A 20,135-nucleotide genomic window follows, 5' to 3' on the forward strand; every position below is an offset into this window, starting at 1 on the left:
AGACCTCAGTACTAAGGTCCAGATTTTTCACTTCCCTGAAACTGCCCTGAGGCCTTGCTGGCGCTCCTCTGAGAGCCTTGGGTTGGAGACCTGTAGAGTGACCCAGGGAAGGGTGGTGGCTGTCCTCTGGTGCAGTGGCTTCTTGCCTTTTCCCATTGTCACATTTGTCCCTGCCTGTTTCCAAATGTCCCTTGACTGGCTGGAATGATTCTGAGGGATTGTCCCTCTGGGGGACAAATCCTGCAATCGTCTTTGGGAGCAGCCTTTAGCATTGAGGATGGAGGAGGAGCAGGAGGGAGTGTGGGGAGAGGGAGCAGCTGAAGGAGGAAAGGAAGAGGAGGGGGGTGGCTAGGAGGAGGGAGGGAGCGTGGGGTGAGAGAAGCATTTTCACTCTTTGTCACTCTTGAATTGGGGGCGGAGAAAAAAAATGAAACCCACTGTGGGAACCTATAAAAAGCAAAAGGGGCAGCTGGGAACAGCGGAGCGGGAATGAGAAGGACCTTAGAGAGCGCCAGTCGACTCCCTGGGCATCCAAGCGCCCCAAGCAGCAGGCGGCTGCACCGTGTGAACCCAGGGATGAGCGCGCGGGTGGGGTACTTGCAGTCACTCTAGACGCTGAGCTTCGGCCCCGGGGGCGGATCCCAATTCCGCATCCCAGCCCCTGCTAACCTTGAAAGGAGGTAGAGTCTTAACAAAAGTTGAGACATCTAAAGGACCAGCGGGAAGGGAGAAGAGGGAAAAGCAGCGAAGTCCAAGGAGTGCGGACCTCCTAGGCGACTGCGAGGAGGACTGCAGTGCGCAGCGCGGCCAGACCGGGAGGTGCTGGGTGCTGAGCGAAGGAAGCGGCCCGGGACGGCGGGCTGGGTCTTCTGGCACCTCGGGTTACGCCTCCTTGGCCGACGAGGCGCCTCGCCTTTGATTGCTTCCAGTTTCTGCAGAACTTCCTGCCCTGGTGGAAAAGCGGGTCTCGCTGGGGTCGGATTCTCTCCTGGCCAGATGCGTGAGACTGAGTTCCCCAGGCAGTCTACTTAAGCCAGGAAGGGTTTGGGGACGAGAGTTTGCCAGCCACCGTGGGGTCCTGTGTTGAGCTCCTCGCTCCCCTGGCACCCACACCCTCCTTCGCACCTCCTCCTCCACTGGGACCACTTGCTGGGAGATGGCTGCGCTGATGCGGGGCAAGGACTCTTCACCTCCGCGCTGCCTGCTCCTACTGGCCGCGGTGCTGATGGTGGAGAGCTCACAGCTCGGCAGCTCGCGGGCCAAACTCAACTCCATCAAGTCCTCTCTGGGCGGGGAGACGCCTGCCCAAGCAGCCAATCGATCTGCGGGCATATACCAAGGACTGGCTTTCGGCGGCAGTAAGAAGGGCAAAAACCTGGGGCAGGTAGGAAACCCCATCCAGGAGGGTGGGGGGGCGGACCAACATCCTTTCGTGCGCTTTATGCCTCTGCATCCAATTACCTTCGGAGTGTGTCCCAGGTGTGGAGCGCACCCTCACAGGGTGGGTGGGGGTGTCTTTGGCGGGGTGTCCCTGAGACAAATCTGCAGGGATTAGGGTGGCTGAGTAACTGCTGGTTCTTGCGGGGCACTGGGAAGGCGGGCCAGGGGTCTGTCTCCTTTTGCTTTGGGGTTAGTGTGTGTACCATGAGCTAGTGCATTTCTGTTCAGGGAAGTGATCAAAAAGGTCCTTCTTCAAATTCAGCAGGGCGGTGCCGAAGCTGATAGGAATAAGAGCAGCTAGCCGGGGCATAGCGGCTACTAGGCACTGGGCATTGGGCTAAGCATTCCACAAAGCTTCGCTGCTTTCATCTTCACCCTTCTATGAGCTAGGCGCTGTTACGCCCAGATTTTACAGAAGGATGAAACCCAGGCATTGGGAGATTAAATGTCTTACACAAGGCCCAAAGCTAGACTAAATGGCAGAGAGGGACATTTCAATCCTGATAACTTGTCCGTCCTTAACCATTCTATTTTGCCTGGCTTTGAGCTCCCCTTTCCTCCCAACCACTTTCTCCCTTCAAAGAAGTGAGCTACAGGCAGGGACAACTCCAGTGGACACACATTTCTCATGCAGGTAGACTTGTAAATAAGTCATCCTGGAGGGGGGACAAAATGATGAGGTGACGATGACAGTGTCACAGGCGCCAGTGAGAGGGGCTCCAAGGACTTATTAAGACAGAAGTTGGAAGCGTTCCTGAGAGAGGGAGCTATCCTCAGCGTTCCTGTCTCTCTATCACGCAGAGGACAGACAGAGTGACAGCCAGACACATGCTGTTAGAGCAGGTCAGTGTGCAAGCTCGCCCTGGGGGCACCAGGCACCTCCACAGCTCCCCCTTCCGTTCTTGCCGCGGAAGCCCAAAGCGCCACCGGTTCGCCTCACCTGAGGCTGGCACAGCACGCGAGTTCACCAGGCGACCCCGGTCCCCTTGTTCATGCAGAGGAGTCTGCCAACAGGACACGAAGTTCCTTCTCTGGCTCCCCTGCTGTGGACACTCATGAGTCCACCAGGAGTGGCTGGTGAAGGCTGGCAGCATTAGCTGGTCCTGCTTGAGCCATGAAGTGAAGCGCTCTTGGCCCCCTACTGCCCTCTCACGGGGACAGTTGAGTTAATTTCAGAGTTTGAGAATGCTTGGTGGACTTTGAAACCACCACACAAAAAAAATCAGTTACTCTCTCAAAGGAATTCAATATGGCATGCACAGGATTTATTTTTGACTTTAAAGAAAAAAAATCATCTATTCGTATGTCCTTTGTATAGATCCACACACACCTGCTTATCCTTTTGTGACTCCAAGTTCTCTTCCCTTCTCTTGGGAACACTAATTTTCAGTAGGTAGGGGCCTGACAGTCTCTTCCAAGTTCATCAGGAGATGAAGGCAAAGATTAGAAAGAAAAGAAAAGTTTCACCATTGAAATAACAAGCCTCTTTCATGCTAGGGACTAACTTCAATCAGCCTGAAATTCCAAGTAACCAGCTGTTTAATGGAGGCTCCTGTTTAGTCTGCCAAGGACAGAGGGTTGAGTCTGCTCCATTCGACCAGTGCCAATTGCTGTGGCAGCCCATAGGTGTACAGGCAGATCTGTGATTCATAGGGTTTTCAATGCAGCACACTCTGAATTTCTATAACACGCTCTTTCTGCTGCTCTTAGCTCCTGGTGACTCTCGGTACTTATCCATCATGCCAGCACTAGATAGAGGAATGTACCCTAGAGTTTAACTTGTCTGCTATATATTTAATACTGTATCTGTGCATTCAAATGTATAAAATGTGTTTGCTTAATTTACTATCCCCCTAAGTATCTACTTAATCATGACTTTTCAAGAGTTTTGTAACTTTACTTAAATTTCCTTAATTTAAATTCCTAATTAAGAACTTACTTATTCTACAAATGAGTTGTTTGGGACTGTGATATACCTTCTTTAACATAACAGTTCTGTGGAAATTTATTTACCCCTGTGTACTAACCTGTAATACTAAAAGGAACAAAAATAAGGTGATTCTGTGAGTTCCAACTCACGGGGACCCTAAAGGACAGGGTAGGACCACGCCATAAGGTTTCCAATGCCGTAATCTTTACAGAAGCAGTCTGCTACATTTTTCTCCCGCAAAGGGACTCGGATGTTCCAATTACCAACCTTTCAGTTGGAAGCCACCCCCAGATCTTGCACCTGTAATATGTACCAGATCCTTAAAATTTAACATTAGACTTCTAAGACAATCGCTAACAGGTGATATTGGCAAAATAAAACTCGGAGTTAAATGGCAGGGAGATAGCTGGTAAAGAGGATGATGGTTTTACGCATATTCTGGCTTCCCATTTATTAGTGCGTGATTTAAAATATGTAGTGATATGAAGAAGCACATAGAAAAATCTTCGTCTAAGTAGGAAGAAGAATTCAGTTAATGTTTATGGGTCTTTATATTATCTTTATTTCCCTGGGGAATTGGTTATTAAAATGGTTATTATTCTTATCTTGAATAATGGAATGACAATCCAGAGACTATTTAATATTATGCGAACTTCCATTCAGAAAGAAAGATGCCATTTCCTTTTATGGAGAAAAAATTCTAGAACTGAAATGTAGCTGAGTTACATTTCTGTCCACAAATAAGAGAAAAAATGTGATTGATTAAGAAGTTAAAAAATGTCAACTGGTTAACTAGCTTTTTATGCAGTGTAATTCGGAGGCCTAATCATTTTGACTGGCTACTTTCAGCCACTCACTCCTGACTGGTGACTGTGAAGTGTATGTCTTTCAGAACATGCAAAAGGGAAGGTACAGCTTCGACCAGATTAGAAATATAGTCCCTGATCTTTATCATGGAATGGAATTGCAATTTGTCTTTACTTGATTTTGTTCATTTACTTTAAGGAAAAGGAATTAAAAATGTTTAAATGTGACTGCTATTACAGAAATGTATGCTTGAATATATTTAATAAATCATTAATCAAAAAGTGAAAATGAGACATCTCGGGAACTCCAAAATCTTCTTGATTGATCCTAGCCTAGTTTCATAGGAAGGAAGCACTATAATTTACGGGAATTTTACTTGTAGTATAGTCATGGTGGGTTATTTATAAATGGATTCTTGAAAATATCCCTTGGAGTTATAGGGAAGATTTATAGGGCATAGAGCTGGAAACAAAACCAAACAGGCGTGTTAATGAATGTCATTCTTAGGTATATTTTAAAGATAGTAATTGGTTATGATGAAAATTGATATATAAAATCAAGTGATTAGATGATTGACATGGAAATAACAAAACTGATTGTGTATGATTTACCAATACTCATGTTTTAATTTGACCTTCTGATTGTAGCTCTTGTGCCTAGGTTTTAAAAAATTTTGTGTATGTGTATGAGTCTATATTTAAGATAAATTAAATTGCAGTATTCTTAATTTTTGCAGTTAACGTCTTCAATCTCCAGGGAAACCACCTCAAGTAGTTCTAACCTAAAGCAATTAAACACTACTAATATCACAGTGGATACATGTTATTACAAATGGTGCTTCTTGCTTGTTGTCATCATCTCTAAAATTTGAGGTTTCATCGTTCATGAGCCATTTTAAAACCAAACAAAAACCCAAACCATTACCAACATCAATTTCGTGTGGGTCATTCATTATTTTATCTAAATGGAAAGCCTTTTGGATTTGTGCTTATAATTATTTCTTTGATTCCTTGCTCGTCTATTCATTTTTTAAAGACAAGCAGATGAATTTAGTTTTAAGGCTCTATGGTAGCACTTAAAATATTTAATAAGTGGGCAATGATATAGTGACAATTATGTTTTAAATGTAGATGATCTTTCAGGCATGTGTCTCTAAAAAGGAGCTAAAAGTGGCTTGAAGTGCAATCATATTCCATGATTTTCTAAAATAATTTAGACACTCGAAGGACAGTGACCTTAAAATAAAGCTCAAAACAGAGTGAAAGTGAAGCGTGAGCGAGTGTGTTGGAAAGAACTAATATTTGCACATCACATTTTCTTTAAGAAAAATGCCGTCTCTATTTGCACACACACACACACACCCCATGACAGTTCTTGTTGACACAAACGATACAGTCTCTCTCTACAGGTGATGTATTCACCGCCTAAAATTATCCATAACTGTTTTTTTTAATCCCAGCCCAACTTGCTCCAGCAGCACAGAAAAGATCTGCATCTCATCTGAATATCAACTGATCTGCAAAACAGGATTAGGAAAATCGCTCCTTTTAAAGCGAACATTTCCAAATCGATGGGAAATGATTTTATAACAATTCCCAATACATTCCCCTTTCTTTTCTTGAAAATTGACAGTTGCCACAGGGGAGAGTTACTTTTGAGTAGCCAGAAAACTACTTTAACGACCACCTCGCGCTGCGCATCCATCATTTTGGTTTTGCGCTGGACTCTAGAGAGCAAGAGGACAAGGTTCCTGAAACTCACTCCAGCTGTGACTCTGACCTTGGGCCAGTCGCCTTTAATATTTCTCTTCCACGCAAACGTTCGCTCTCTTCTTTTCTTTCCAGGACGCTTCAAACCTTATAGTTCTTAAATCAGAGCACACAATGGAGTAGAGTGTTCTATTCAAGGAGAGTTTTGGCACTCTCTCTTCTTTCCCCGACACAATCATTTCAAAATAGACCCGAAACCATCTATCGAACTGTAGAGGCCATCGAAAATACTTTTTATACTTACCATCTTCGACTTCAACCTCTTTTTTTCCTACTTCAATCGTTTATAGATGTTTTATTTATTAGCCGGGACATAACATTGAACATGGGATACAGTCTTATTTCTGTTGGTGACTCTTTGTCTTTGAAAGTTATTTTATTTCATCATATTCAAAGTTACTTGCGCTCATCCAGAGAAAGGAGCTAGCCTGCTCCTAGTTGTTTATCTGAGTTTTGAAAGGGTTGATGAAATCTTTGTCTCTGTCTGAGCCTTTTATTGAATTATCTACTTTAAAAAACTGTGAAACAAGAGCCAGAGGCAACAAAAATGATACTAATTAATGGACTAATTAATAGACCTTCTAGTTTTTAACTTGATATACATATAGATTAACTATGTAATACATAATCAACATTTACTACTATTAAAAGGAATAAAAAGTAAACTTTCTTTTCCTCCTCTTTTCATTCTTGCAAAGGCGTACAATAGAAAAACTTCAATTATTTTCAGTTGTTGGTCTCTTTCAGACAAACAAAAATGACTTCTTAAATAGATTAATTTATATGAAATATGGGAAATATGTATGATATGAACATCTGCTCATGGGAAGAAAAGTCACCATCCAACTATTTTAAATAGTGGCTTCCTGGCGAGTCTCGGGTCCTAGCATTTTATGGCGATTGCTGCTTTCTTTAGGTTCAAGCCAACGAAGAGAAAGTTGTGAGTAATACCAATTTTTAATTAAATGCCCTTCAAGAAAACTTGTCTCATAAATCCTTTTCTTTGTAATAATAAATGAAAGCAGAGGAACCCTAAAAGAAGAGAATTTTCACTATCAAAATTAGATTGTTGACTTTTTAAAAAACATTTTATTAGGGGCTCATACAACTCTTATCACAATCCATAGATTGTTGACTTTTAGTACAAGCAGTTAATTTATGTAGAACTAAAAACGTAATTATGATCCAACACTTATTCCACCACAGGTGAGCTGATCTAACAGTCTGCATTTGTGGAATCTTAGTAGTAATTTGTATTTAAGACACGTGTTCCAAATAAATGCAGAAATAAAACCAGTTAATGGGCAAAAGTAGCACCATTTAAAACATCGTATCTTTTTGTTCAGTCAAACAAAGTGGCAAATGTACTTTCGGTTTCTTTTAAAATATAGTGTCCATTTTAATTACTTGATTCTAGTAACATGATTTGGTAAAATCTTGTGAATATTTCATAATCATAAGACATCTTAACAACTGCCTCCAACCTGTTGAAAGCAAACAAACAGGAAAACTAATGAGTGCTGAAGTATATTAAATGATGAAACGACGTCATGATTAGCGAACGTGGTGGGCTTGTCTGGATGTTTCTGCAGAGATGATACCTTCTCATATGATGCTCTGCCATGTCAAATAGGTGTGCTATTTCCTTGGGGACTGGCAAAAAGAAATGATCTTTAGAACATATTCCTCTAATCTGGGTCACAATTAGCTATGACACAAATTAAATTATAGTAAAGGTTACTATTTAGTGATGATTCGTGGTGTCAGGGCTGGCCCCAAGTATTTTACCAAAATTAGCTCTTTTGATCCTTTGGCTGCCCTTTGAAGTAGAGTCTAGCATTAACCTTATTTTATAAATGATGCAACATTAATTTCTCAGACACATATGGGAGTAGGCAGTTTGAACAAGTCACACAACAATCTAAGTGGAGAAAACCAAATCCAAACCTAAGCAATGTTATATCAGCACTTTCATGCTTTAGTTACTACTGTGACTTTTAAAAGAGAACATGGATCTTTCTTTGATTCTTTTATAGTTTCCAATAGAGTAGGTGCAATCTTAGTTGCTTGTTTATTTTTTTTAATGAATACACAGACAAATACCATAGCAGTATATTACTTATTATTCCTGCATTTACTTAGCTTCCTGCCATGGAAATACTTCACTGTTACACACACACACGCGCACACACACACACACACACACACATGCACGCACACACGCGCGCACACACACATGCACGCGCGCACACGCGCGCGCACACACACACGCACACACACGCACACACACACACACACACACACTTTGGTCTTCTTTACCCCATTACGCTATGGTGTTTCCTTAAGCATCTGAGATGTCACTGTGACAGGCCTATATTTCTTCTTTTCCATGGCGGGGACTGCACACTTCCCAATATCTGTCTGGTTACATCAGGATGCTACCATTTTCCCACTGACATTGCAGCGAGGCACATATTTCTCAACAATGGTGTCAAGTTGATTTGGTTGGTAACCCTCACACCCTGATCACACGTGAGAATGCTCTTTGCTTACAGCCTGAACTCACTTATGTTTTGTCTTCACCTTTGACCCTTTCAGAGAATGAAATGCTCTATGTTATTAGGAGTTTCCACAATTCTATGGTTTTCTAACAAGTTTCTAAGTCAGGCTCATCACTGGCTAGCCAGATGCATTAGAAGCAAGGATGACAAGCCATTGTTTCACATGTTTTGGACATATTATTGGGAAAGTCTAGCCACTGGAGTGGTCATGCTTGGTAAAGTCGAGGATCAGTGACAAAGAGGAAGACCTTTAATCAGATGGATTAATATAGGGCTGCATCAAAGGGCCCAGACAGCAATGATTGTGAGCAAGGGACAGGACCAGGCAGTGGTCCTCCATTGTACTTGTTATCACTATGAGTTGAAACCAAACTGATGGCACCTAACAAGAACAATCAAGTTAGGAAATGTCTATGGGACAGTTACCTGCATGCTCTGGTCCTTTGTTTTTCTCATCTGCAAAATAGGAAAACAACAATAGTTATTTGACTGGACATTAGTGAGGATCATATATTATGACATATATTAAAAACCTTTGGACGAGCAAAGTTCTTTTTAATTATTAGCTATTGTGCTAATGTAAGTTCTACTACCATTAGGAAAATAAGTGAAGTCAAATGTTTACCCACAGAATAGAAAGTAGCCACTTAGTCTTCCCCACTGAGCTGGGCACAGTTGACTAAATTAACGCATATGACGCACATATGGAAAAAATGAAGACAATGAACACCAATGCCAAGATGACAACTCTCATGAATGATAGCTATGCCAACAACACACACATATGTTGTCACTTTGGCATAGTGGCTACCCATTGAGCTACTTACTTCAAGACTAGCAGTTCAAAACCACCAGCTGCTCTGCAGGAGAAAGATGAGGCTGTCTACTCCCACAAAGAATTACAGTGTCGGAAACTCACAGGGGCAGTTCTACCCTGTCACATAAGGCTGCTAGGATTGAAAACAAATTCAGTGATTTTTCTGACACTGAATTTGACCCTTAAGAGGAAAGGGGGTTCTTTGTTGCATTGAGGGGGGAAAAAACACCAAAGTGACATAGAATGAATAATTAGTGAAATTTTGGGAAGAACACAGAGCAAATAATGTCCCAGATATTAAAAATATAACCACAATAAATGGAGTTGCTAACAATCAAGGCAATATTGGATTTTAAATTACAGGAATCAAAATAATTTCACTGCCAACAGCATTAACTTGATAGTCTTCAAAGTAAGTTAGCCACGACAGAGGTAAGATTCTTGACTTTTTCTGCAGTTATTGGGGCCCATGCACTGAACTGGGAATTTGGCAAGTTGACCACCTTCTCAAGTATCAGAGGATGTAGCCATCTGTCCTAGGAGGACACAGCATTTGAATGATCACCATTTCCATTTCTATGCCGTTTTTTTCCTTATGCCTCCTACTGGAAATAAGTCATTTGTCAATAATGAATTCGCTCTACCCATCATCTCAAAAATCTTATGCAATTGTAAAAGCGGAAGGAAAAGTATAATCTAAAAGTGAATGAAACAGCAGCTCACACTCAAATGCTGCTCTTCACTTGCTCCCTCTAACATATTGGATCTTGAGTCTTTAGCATTCTCCTTAATAGGCCTTGTTTTAAAGTGTATTTTGAAATCTAAAGATATCTGCCCTCCAGTATAAATACCCACTCAACAATGCATACTGTTGTTTATCGCTTATATATATATTTTTCTATTTGCTTCTGTAACATTATACCATTTTCATTTTCCTCCCAATTCCTATTTATTTTCTTCACAGAACACTTATAAATTTTATACTCATAAATGTGGGCGTGTTTTTAAAGTTCTGATCTCCAGCCTTCATTTTTTTTGTTTCACTTTCTTTTTATTGATTATTTACTTCTCACATAAACAGACATCTATTTTTAATTAGATCAAACTCCTAATTCCCAACATCTGCTCTTTGTGGAAGTATGGCCATCAAGGGAGGCAGGGGTGGGGGGAAAGGTGGGTGACTAAACCTTCCTTAAAATTTAAACTGAAATTTCTAAAGGTCTAGCAATTATATCTTTAAAATTTTTCATAGTTGCAAAAATAAATAAATAGAGATTGCTTACTTAAAAATGCCCCAGGTTAGACTAAGACAGATCACAAAAGTCAACTCTGACAACTCAGATGTCTTCTCACACCCTGGTCTGTTTCATGACTCCAAGGTGATGGAAGAAAGATGTGTAGTTTTCTATGCAGACAGGTGCTCTTTGTTTCACAACCCTACACCTTTGAATGCTGGGGATTTAGTCTTCTCCATATGATGGACTTGTTAAAGAGATTTGCGCCTGATTAGAATGTCCAAGAATCTATGGTTTATGTTCAGAAAATGTTACATAATTAAAATTGTCGGTATCTTTTTGAGACATGAGTGTATGTTTCATCTTTATATATTGGAAATTTTACTAAAGAAAATTTCCTTTTCTTATTTAATATCTACAATTATATGAGTGACCATTTGTTGATTTTCATTGTGCAAAGCCATCTAAACACTTTTTGAATCTAATAAACTCTTTAAAGTATTTTAAATATTTAATAATTCTATCAGATAATTCCTCAAACATGCTTAGCCATCAAAATTAAAGATGCAGATCTTTGTAGAAAGGACAAAACAAACAAACAAATCTTTTATCCTCTGAAATTTCCGTGAGCTGGTACAGAAAACTAAACCAGGACAGAATGAGGGCTGGTAAACACACTGGAAATCATAGTTTAATTCTCTCATCTTACACATGAGGAAACCAGATTTAAATGTTTCATGATCTGCCTGATGTACTACAGATAGTGCCTGTGACAGGAATTTTTGCTGAAACTTGGGTCATCTGATTCTTAATACAAGCCTTTCCAATAATGAAAAACAATGTTTTTCCATTAAATCTGCAACAACAAGGCTCTGTAGGAGGAAATTAAATACAGTGGTCTTGAGTTGATTAGAAAGATGGTGGGAGATAAATTATATGCGGAACTCTTTTTCAGCTCTCAACTTGTGTCCATCACAATGTATCATCATCATGACAATGCCATGATGACAACTGTGTCAGTCGGAGTTGAATAAAATCAATGGACGTAAGTGGCTTTGACTCTATTGTCCTTGTTCAGTCATCACACGTTAATGGCACATGGTGCTAGAAGGCTGGCTGAGCAGTGCACACTAGAAAAGCAGGAGTATATGAAAGAAGGGAAGAAAATGATTATGGATTATGAAGAATGCTCAAAACTTGGGTGAACAAGATTGACTGCTCACTGAAAAGATGGTCTTTGGAGTTCATACAGAGATGTCTAGCAATCCCTTGCTGAAAAACCGTCATTGAAAACCTACACATTTAAAATCATCATTAAAACATACAGCTTCATTCAGACACACATAGGGTCCAAATGAGACCCTTGTGGAGCACATAGATTGCTCAACCTTCGTCCAAGCATTATCTTGGATAGAGGCCAATGGTGTTAAAAGTTCCCTGATGAAGACTTGTAGAATGAAATACATTTTGCATCATGATCCACACATACACATTCCCAAAGTCAACATTTGAAAAATAAATACTTTTAAGATGACATTTCATAATCATTTCCTTCTGTTCTGTCCCCAATTCTTGTATTTTAGCATTCTCTTTATTCTTTTTTTTTAAACAAAAATTCTCGTGATGTCTCGTTGAACTGATTGACCTAAAACCTGTGATGAGACAGCACTCGGTCCAGTTGAATGCTGCTCACGGAACGTGGGGCCTGAACTCGAACAAGAGCAGCGTTTCACGAAGACTTTACCATGGAGTCCGGTATGCCGCAGGGCAGGCTGACATAGCTCCAGAGCAGGAGCATCCACCTCAGAGATCGCCTACTTTCACCATGTAACGGAACCATGTGTGATTAACTTCTTCCAATCGTTCCTCTTTCCAGGAATAAGTGAGTGACAGCGATGATGTATTTGATATTTGAACATTCAGGTAGCTTCACTTGTTCTCCCACCTTCGTGTTGTTTTCTCTGAGTGTACACCAGGTTCTAGTTGAGGACGGCACAGCACTGGGCAGGATTTCACAATGTTGTACCCAGGGCTACTAAGAGATGGAACTGATTGACAACACCTAACATGGCATGTGTAACATCTGACTTTAGTCTTTAAACATGTCGCTTTTGAAGATGGCCACAATTTTTTTGTGCGTGGAACACAAGGTGACCCTGAAACCACAAAGAATACAGATTCCGAAGAATAAGTTGGCCAACTTTTAAATTCAGTTTCCTACCTCTTTACATACTAAAAACACTTTATTAGAAGCTATTAAACACAACACACACACAAATTAAGACCTTTTAACTCTTAATTTATGAAGAATCGACCTGAGTTAGATAGGGAGAATGAAAAAATGAATGAATTGTTCCAGGTGGATTTTATGATTCTAAAATCACAAGTTCATTTTCAAATTTTATTAAAAACAGCAACAAAACAAAACCAAACCACACTACCTTCGACTTGATGTTGGCTCAGCGACCCTGTAGGCCATGGCAGAACAGCCCCGTGAGTTTCAGAGACTAACTCTTAATGGGAGAGAAAGCCCAGTCTTTCCTGTGAAGCCACTGGTGGTGGTTTTGAACTACTGACCTTTCTGATGGCTCTACACCACCAGTGTTCCCATTTTATAATCACCCATTTTAAGAAAGATTAGAGATTGGAAGTAGGAGCTGTTTGTTCTTTAAACTATAAGATACTGTTTCCTTCATATTGATCCTTTTACTGCTACATTGGTATTCCACCTGTAATTACCTATCTCCAAACTCTCATGGTGTCTCAAATCATTATCACAATGTTGTAGTAATTGTATGTTCCTCCACATCATCTACCACTTACGTTTAAAGGAAGTAAATTGACATCTGATGGGGTATTCTTCAGTTCATGCCTAGTCCCTAGAGCACAAAGCCTAAAATTTTCAAGATGACATACAATGTCATGAATTTTCTAGCCGATGGACGGCAGTTCTGAGATTTAAAGCTTGGTAATCTCATTTGAGTTTGCATACTTACCTGTGAAATTGGTGGGCCTTGTGGCTGTAGTATTAGATTAGCACCTCATAGAGCCTGGTGGCATGGTGGCTTACATGTTGTACTGCTGAGCACTGGCCAGCAGTTTGAACTCACAGAAGGCTGAGGCTGGGAAAGAGGCTGGCGCTTGTCAAGAATTATAGTCTTAGAAACCTCCATGGCCGTTCCACTTGGTCTACTCCATCTGCAGGGTCATTATGAAGCAGAACCGACTTGACCATGAGTTGTGGGCCACCTCATACAGATCTTTTTTTTTGGAGGTCAGAAAAAATGTACAGAGAGGTGTCTATCTTTTCTTTGCTAAAACAATTTAAAATTAACATTAAATTTTTCCCTGTGAAAAGTCTGACCTCATTTAATAGATTGTACAAAGCACCCAAAATAATAATGTGCAGAGGCAATATGATGGATGGTTAGGTTTTGTGTCAACTTGTACAAGAAGGGACGGGTAGAGTACAACTTGTCTATGAGGACGCAGCCGATGATGCCACCTTGGATATGTGGCCTATTTATAAGAGACAGTGGGGAACTCATGTCTCTTTCGCCTCTCGTCTCCTTCTTGCTTGCGTGGATTCTGCTTCTGGCTTCTTGGGACAGCTGCCCAAGTGACTTGACCCCGGGATCTGTTGACCCTCGGCCATATTCCAGTGATCTTGTCATTAGGATCCATGGGACCAGTCTGTAATCTCCAGGCTTCATGTTTTGCCTCCCTGCTTCATTGGCTTGGCAGCTGTGTGACTCTCAGGGATCTCCAGCTGTCATCTGACCTATGGACTTTGGATTTGAATTGGGATAGTCTAGGCTACAACATGATGTAAATTTCTTTCTTGATTTAGAGTTCTTTCTAAGACCAATAATACGGTCACTGGTTTTGTTTTTCTAGAAAACCGAGGGTTGTGCATTGGATACTGTTAATGAGGTACTAGAGGAACAAACCAGAAGGAAGGAGGGTGTGAGTGTCTAACTTTATGTCAATCAAAGAGAGCTGGAGTCTCCTTCTCCTTTGAATAGCTAGAGGAGGTGAGCTATGGCTATGGAAGTTTACTCAGTTGGCATCTGGATTCTATGCAATAGACTCCTGGGGACATGGGAACTGATCACTCTTGAATCATTTGGATTGTATCTGAAAGGAAAAAGCATCTTTTGGAGTTTCTGTGGCAAAACTGAGATGTTTAAGCAAGATGCCTGTAGGAAAGCCAGCCCATGAGATTCTTCCCGTGGATTTACCACATGGACATGATTGGGATCATATAGAACATCAAACTTGAATGTTTTAGATGGCTTGTGCCTATAATTATTTGTTTAGCTGGTTGTACTAGAATAATATTACTTTCTCCTTCATGTTATAGACATGATGTGTAATAGACATAAATATTGGTAATAATTATTAGAGAAAGCTTCTAAGTTTGCCGTTAGCCTCTGTGATTGGATTTGCTAAAAGTGGAGTTAAAATTTGTCCAGAAGAATCAGGTTTTAGTTCTAATCTGTTGGAGAGTAAGGGGCTCAGATGGAAAGTAAGCCCCACTGAGAGCCTTGAATGTCAGGAAATTTTAGTTGGAAAATAAGTGCAGACCCACTCCAAACTGCTGGCTTCGGGACTAATGAAATAAGAGTGAGTGTTTGGGTGTTTCAAACTGGAATGCAAACAGGTATTGGTGGATGCACTTAGGCTGGAAAAGTCTGTGCCCAACGGAGAAGAACCCCACACCCTTCTAGAATCGAAAATTAAAGGGAGTTAGTGGGGAGTCTTGTGCAACCATTAGGTGGCCAACCTGGATTCATTGGCTGAGTGGAAGTGGGAAATGCAGCAACAAAGAAAATGGTTGGAGGCATAACCTATTTTCAAGATACATTCTGAAGAGTTGATCTCTCTCTTGCCCCTCTTCTTTTTCCTGCGTGCTTGGAATCTCGTGTCTGGCTTCTGTTGATGGCCTTACACGTTACTATTGACCTTAGAGCCATATGACACTGCACCCCACAACATGTGATCTCCCAGGTTCTTGCTCTATCTTTTTGCTTCACTGGCTGGTGTCTGTGAATCTACAGTACCTCCAGCTATCATCTGACCCACAGACTTATTTAGACTTGTCTGAGAGGTTTCCTTGTTATAAATTTCTTTCTCGATGTAAAGATCTTCTTCAGACATAAATGAACATCACTGGCTTCGTTTCTCTAAAAAATGCAGCCTTACACAGGCAGGCTCACAAGGATGAGATGTACAGTAGGAAGTAACAGATTTCCACTTTCAGATGAGCAGCAGGGAGTGTGGAATGGGATGATGGAAGGGAGTGTATTGAGTAAAATAAATAAGAACTTACTACAACATGGGTGGAAGAGTAAGGTGTGTACTGAGATACACCAAAGAGGGGAGTCTGATAAATGCAGAGGCAGATTAAAATCATGACATCATGTTTTTCAGCAAACACATGCAAACATTTTTCCAAATTACTCACTGCCCAAAAGTCATCGCTTTGATATTGTACCATTTTGACCTTTATTTTGGAGCTACCCTCAAATAGCTTACATATTTGCTTAATCTAGGCCATAACTTTATGACCATTAGCAGGGTTACATACACTGATCAACATACCACATTAAAAATACTTGATTCTGAGTGGTTTTTTGCTATGCATACAAGACAAATACCCCACCAATATTGAGGATGTTCAATAACTGTGACTGCAAACCATTCTGAAAAGTCCGAGAAGACCATTCAGAGTCATGGAGGCAGTACTGCTGTAGTAATCACAAAACTCTCAGTGTTGATTGTCTTAAGGTGGAAAGTCTTCAACTGAGCCGGCAATGTTAGATTGTAATAAAAACAAAAGAATCTGACAGGTTACATTGAAATACGTCTTCTCCGTCTGAAACCAGGTCAGAATTTATAGAAATTCACAGTGTCCAGGAAGTAGTTAGCAAGTGTAGACCAGCAGTATGTCCCCCACCCCAAACCCACTCTTCTTACACGAGGAGTCCAGAAAATATCAAGCCCAGTGTGAATCCCTAGAGTCCAGTCTGGGGACACATGTGACTTCATCTTTCGCTTCTTAGCCAAAATGTGTACATGGAGACAAAGAAGTAAAAAGTCTGTCAAAAGTTATGTTTTCAATGCAAACATATTCTATTAAAGTTTCAGAGAAAATATGAAGCTGTTCAACTTAGTAAAAATGTTTTTACAATTGTTCAAATTAATACAATGCTTCCAAATGCTCTTCGGAAATTGATGTAAGTTTCCTTGTTTATGGTTTTGCTGCTGTATCTTCCCAATACTCTTCACAAGGAAACGACTTGTTAACAAGAAAAACCCTCTTGAAATTTCATTACTAAGGGTGTCCTGGCCACAGCAGCTGCACCACATTGTATTTGCACGTTAGTCTGTTGATTTTCATTGTTAAAATTACAAGTGACCAATGCTTGCTTCTTATGCCACAGTGATCCTAGTGATTGATTACAAATTGAATCAGGGTGTGTTCTGTGAGTTTTCTTGTTAGCGAATGCAAGTTTTCAACACAAATTTCAACTGTTTTTGATAGCCTGCACTTATAAAATTAGGGGGCAAGTGTGGAATCTCACAACTCCCATTTGCTGCTGCATTCTGTGTCAAGTAGAATTATAATTTTGTTATAAAAATTAACATTGGTTTACTAGGAAGGTGCTACTAAATAGGTGAGCAGTTTGAAGCCTGTAAGTGAGCCAGAACTTCATTACCCATGATTTTATCCCAGTGTGTTAAGATGTGTTACCCATTTCCATTCAGCTTGAAGGAACCATATAATATTGAAGATTTATTTTTATTTATACAAAGTAAAATCTATCGAATGAGGAGTATAAAAGTAAGTGAATAAGAAACCAAGGACCCCTAGTTGTGCTGTGTTAGACATTGCACTGCTAATGTCAAGGTTAGGCATTCAAACACAGGAACCTGTCCAATGAAGAAAGTTACAGTCTTGAAAACCCTGTTAGGTCATTATGATTTGGAATCCACTTTGTGGCAGTGGATCCAGTTTGTATTTATAGAAATAGAACTTCCTTAAAAAGAAAGAAAAGAAAAGGAAGGCAGGTTTACTCACCATAAACCAGGACAAACTATATTATTTCTTGAACAAGATCAAGAGGATTGGTCTGGTATGATGTCTCTTCCTCACAATCTAGTCACTTTTGGGGTGATATAAGGCTTTAAATGTCATCTATAGGCCAATGATTTTTTTAGATATTTAGAGAAATCTCTTTCCTAAACTTCAGACTAACAGATCCAGCAGTCTACTTCTCATTTCATATTTAACTTATCCAGTCACTTTTCCTTTTCCAAACCTGCTGCACCCTAGTTCTTTTTCTTTTTTATATAACATTTTATTAGGGGCTCATACAACTCTTATCACAATCCATACATACATCAATTGTATAAAGCACATCCGCACATTCCTTGCCCCAATCATTCTCAAAGCATTTGCTCTCCACTTAAGCCCTTTGCATCAGGTCATTTTCCCCCCTCCCTCCCCACTCCCCCCTCCCTCATGATACCTTGATAATTTATAAATTATTATTTTGTCATATCTTGCCTTGTCCGGCGTCTCCCTTCACCCTCTTCTCTGTTGTCAGTCCTCCTTAGTTCTTTTTCTACCTCACTTGATGATAAATTAATTTTTCTGAGGCTTAATCAGTGGCCTTGGGTTCATCCTTAGCATTTCTCTTTCCTTCACATTCGTACTCTTCCCATCAGGAAACCAAATTGGCCCCATCTTCAAAATATAGCCTTAAATACAAAAGGCATAGCTGTAAAGATATCTGTGCCATGGCAAAGAAGCTCACAGAAAAATGACTGAAGGCTTTCAAATGGCTTTCCCCCCAGCTGAGAATTTGCATTTCCACTCTAAATATACTGAATCAGAATCTAAAGTTTAACCAGATCCACAGGGGATTCTTGTAGATACCTAGAGAATTCTTCTGTTGAACACCTGGGAACTTGTGAATATGTAAATTCTGATTAAATATATCCAAGGTAGAAATGCAAATTCTCAGCAAGGTGTGGAACTAAAATGTACTGTCTCAAAGCTCTGATTTCTTGTTCCACATTCTAACTAACTTTTAAGAACAACCTTTGGTCAAGTTTTGGTGTAGTTATAAAAGATTAATATTCACAATTTAAGACATTAAAAAATATATTCACAATTCTCTGAAAAAGCTATTAAAATACTCTATCCCTTCCAAACTACTTATTTCTTTGCAGCCAGACTGTCTTCATCTACTTCAACTATAACAATTTATTAGAAAGAGATTGAATGTAGAAGCATATAAGATAATTCATCTGTCTTCTATTTAGACTTGAGATTTATAAAAATATATAAAAACATGCTGTGTTTCTCACCATTTTCTCTTCTTTGGGAAAACATTTTTACTTTTCATAGAAATATGTTGTTTTTAATAAATAAGATGGGACCAATATTTTATTGCTTAAATTTTTCCCCAGTTTTTTATAACTATAGACTTATACAGCAAAGAGAAACAAAATCCCTTTGTGGTCCTTAATAATTTTAAAACTCTAATGGGATTCTGAGCCCCACCCCCACACCCCACTGCCAAATTGTGAAGACCTTCCTTACACAATTTTTCCTCTTAACTAATTTTTGTAGAAAATTCTTGTATTCCAAACATTATCCAAGAACTAAATATCCAAGAAAAATATTATGTATCTTCTTTTTTAGAAGGAGTATTTAAATTAAACATTGGATTGGGCTTAAAACGACAATAGGGACAATAGTTATACCAACATGTATAAAGTAGGTTATTTCAATTAAAAAATAGGAATAGAAATAGTATCTACTTTGATTATCTCAAGTTTAGTATATTTAGCTCCTTTATTAAAGGGTTAACCTATACATTGAAACAGAGTTATTGGAAATGTTGTCTTTGAGCATCAACCCAGAATCGTGACTATAGTACAACTGAAAGCACAGCAACACGGACGTAGGTCTTGGATCATGATTTATGGCCTACAACTGGTGTAGAGGTAGACTGCTTGAATGTAAATCAAATCATTTAATAGAAATGAACAAAACAAATAAGCAATTTTCACTGTTTTTATGGTCAAAAGCAGTTAATTGAAGACTTTAAAATGATGGTAAATGTTACAGATGACAAAAGAGTTTGGAATTCTTAGAGGGAAATAAATCCTTCTTGAGGTACAATTTGAGGAGTTGAGCATCCATTTGGGGCCAAGTTCTTATTCTGCGTAATTCTAGGAGAATTCCCACAGAATACAGAGTCTTACAAACCGGCTGGCAACTACTCATTAAAAAAAATTCTTAGCCAAGGAGCCTAAATGCCTTATTCCTCTTTGATACTAATTTATGAGAACCCCTTCCAATGCTGTATCAAAGTGAGGGCTTGCCTCTTTTTATTAAAGTGAGTGACTTGACAAATACTGTTATCCCTTATCCTTTCCCCAGCTGCAAGTTCCTTTGTTGAAGTATGATTTCATAAATTTGTCCTGAAATACAATTTAACTTTTTCTTTGTGTTACCTTTTCCACCTGCAAACTCCTACCCTGATTTGTGCTATCATA

General features: G+C 39.9%; 1 protein-coding gene across 1 annotated transcript in view; it reads left to right on the top strand.

Moving 5' to 3' along the window:
* Positions 1-496: 496 nt before the first annotated feature.
* The window catches only part of DKK2 (dickkopf Wnt signaling pathway inhibitor 2), a 117,571-nt gene continuing 97,932 nt past the window's right edge, over positions 497-20,135 (top strand). Inside the window, exon 1 of the mRNA XM_075543953.1 lies at positions 497-1,384. Within this exon, the coding sequence (XP_075400068.1) occupies positions 1,157-1,384 (228 nt within the window). The 5' untranslated portion in view covers positions 497-1,156. The remainder of the gene's footprint in view (positions 1,385-20,135) is intronic.

The sequence above is a fragment of the Tenrec ecaudatus genome, chromosome 3 (assembly GCF_050624435.1).
Source record: "Tenrec ecaudatus isolate mTenEca1 chromosome 3, mTenEca1.hap1, whole genome shotgun sequence".
Lineage (NCBI taxonomy): Eukaryota > Metazoa > Chordata > Mammalia > Afrosoricida > Tenrecidae > Tenrec > Tenrec ecaudatus.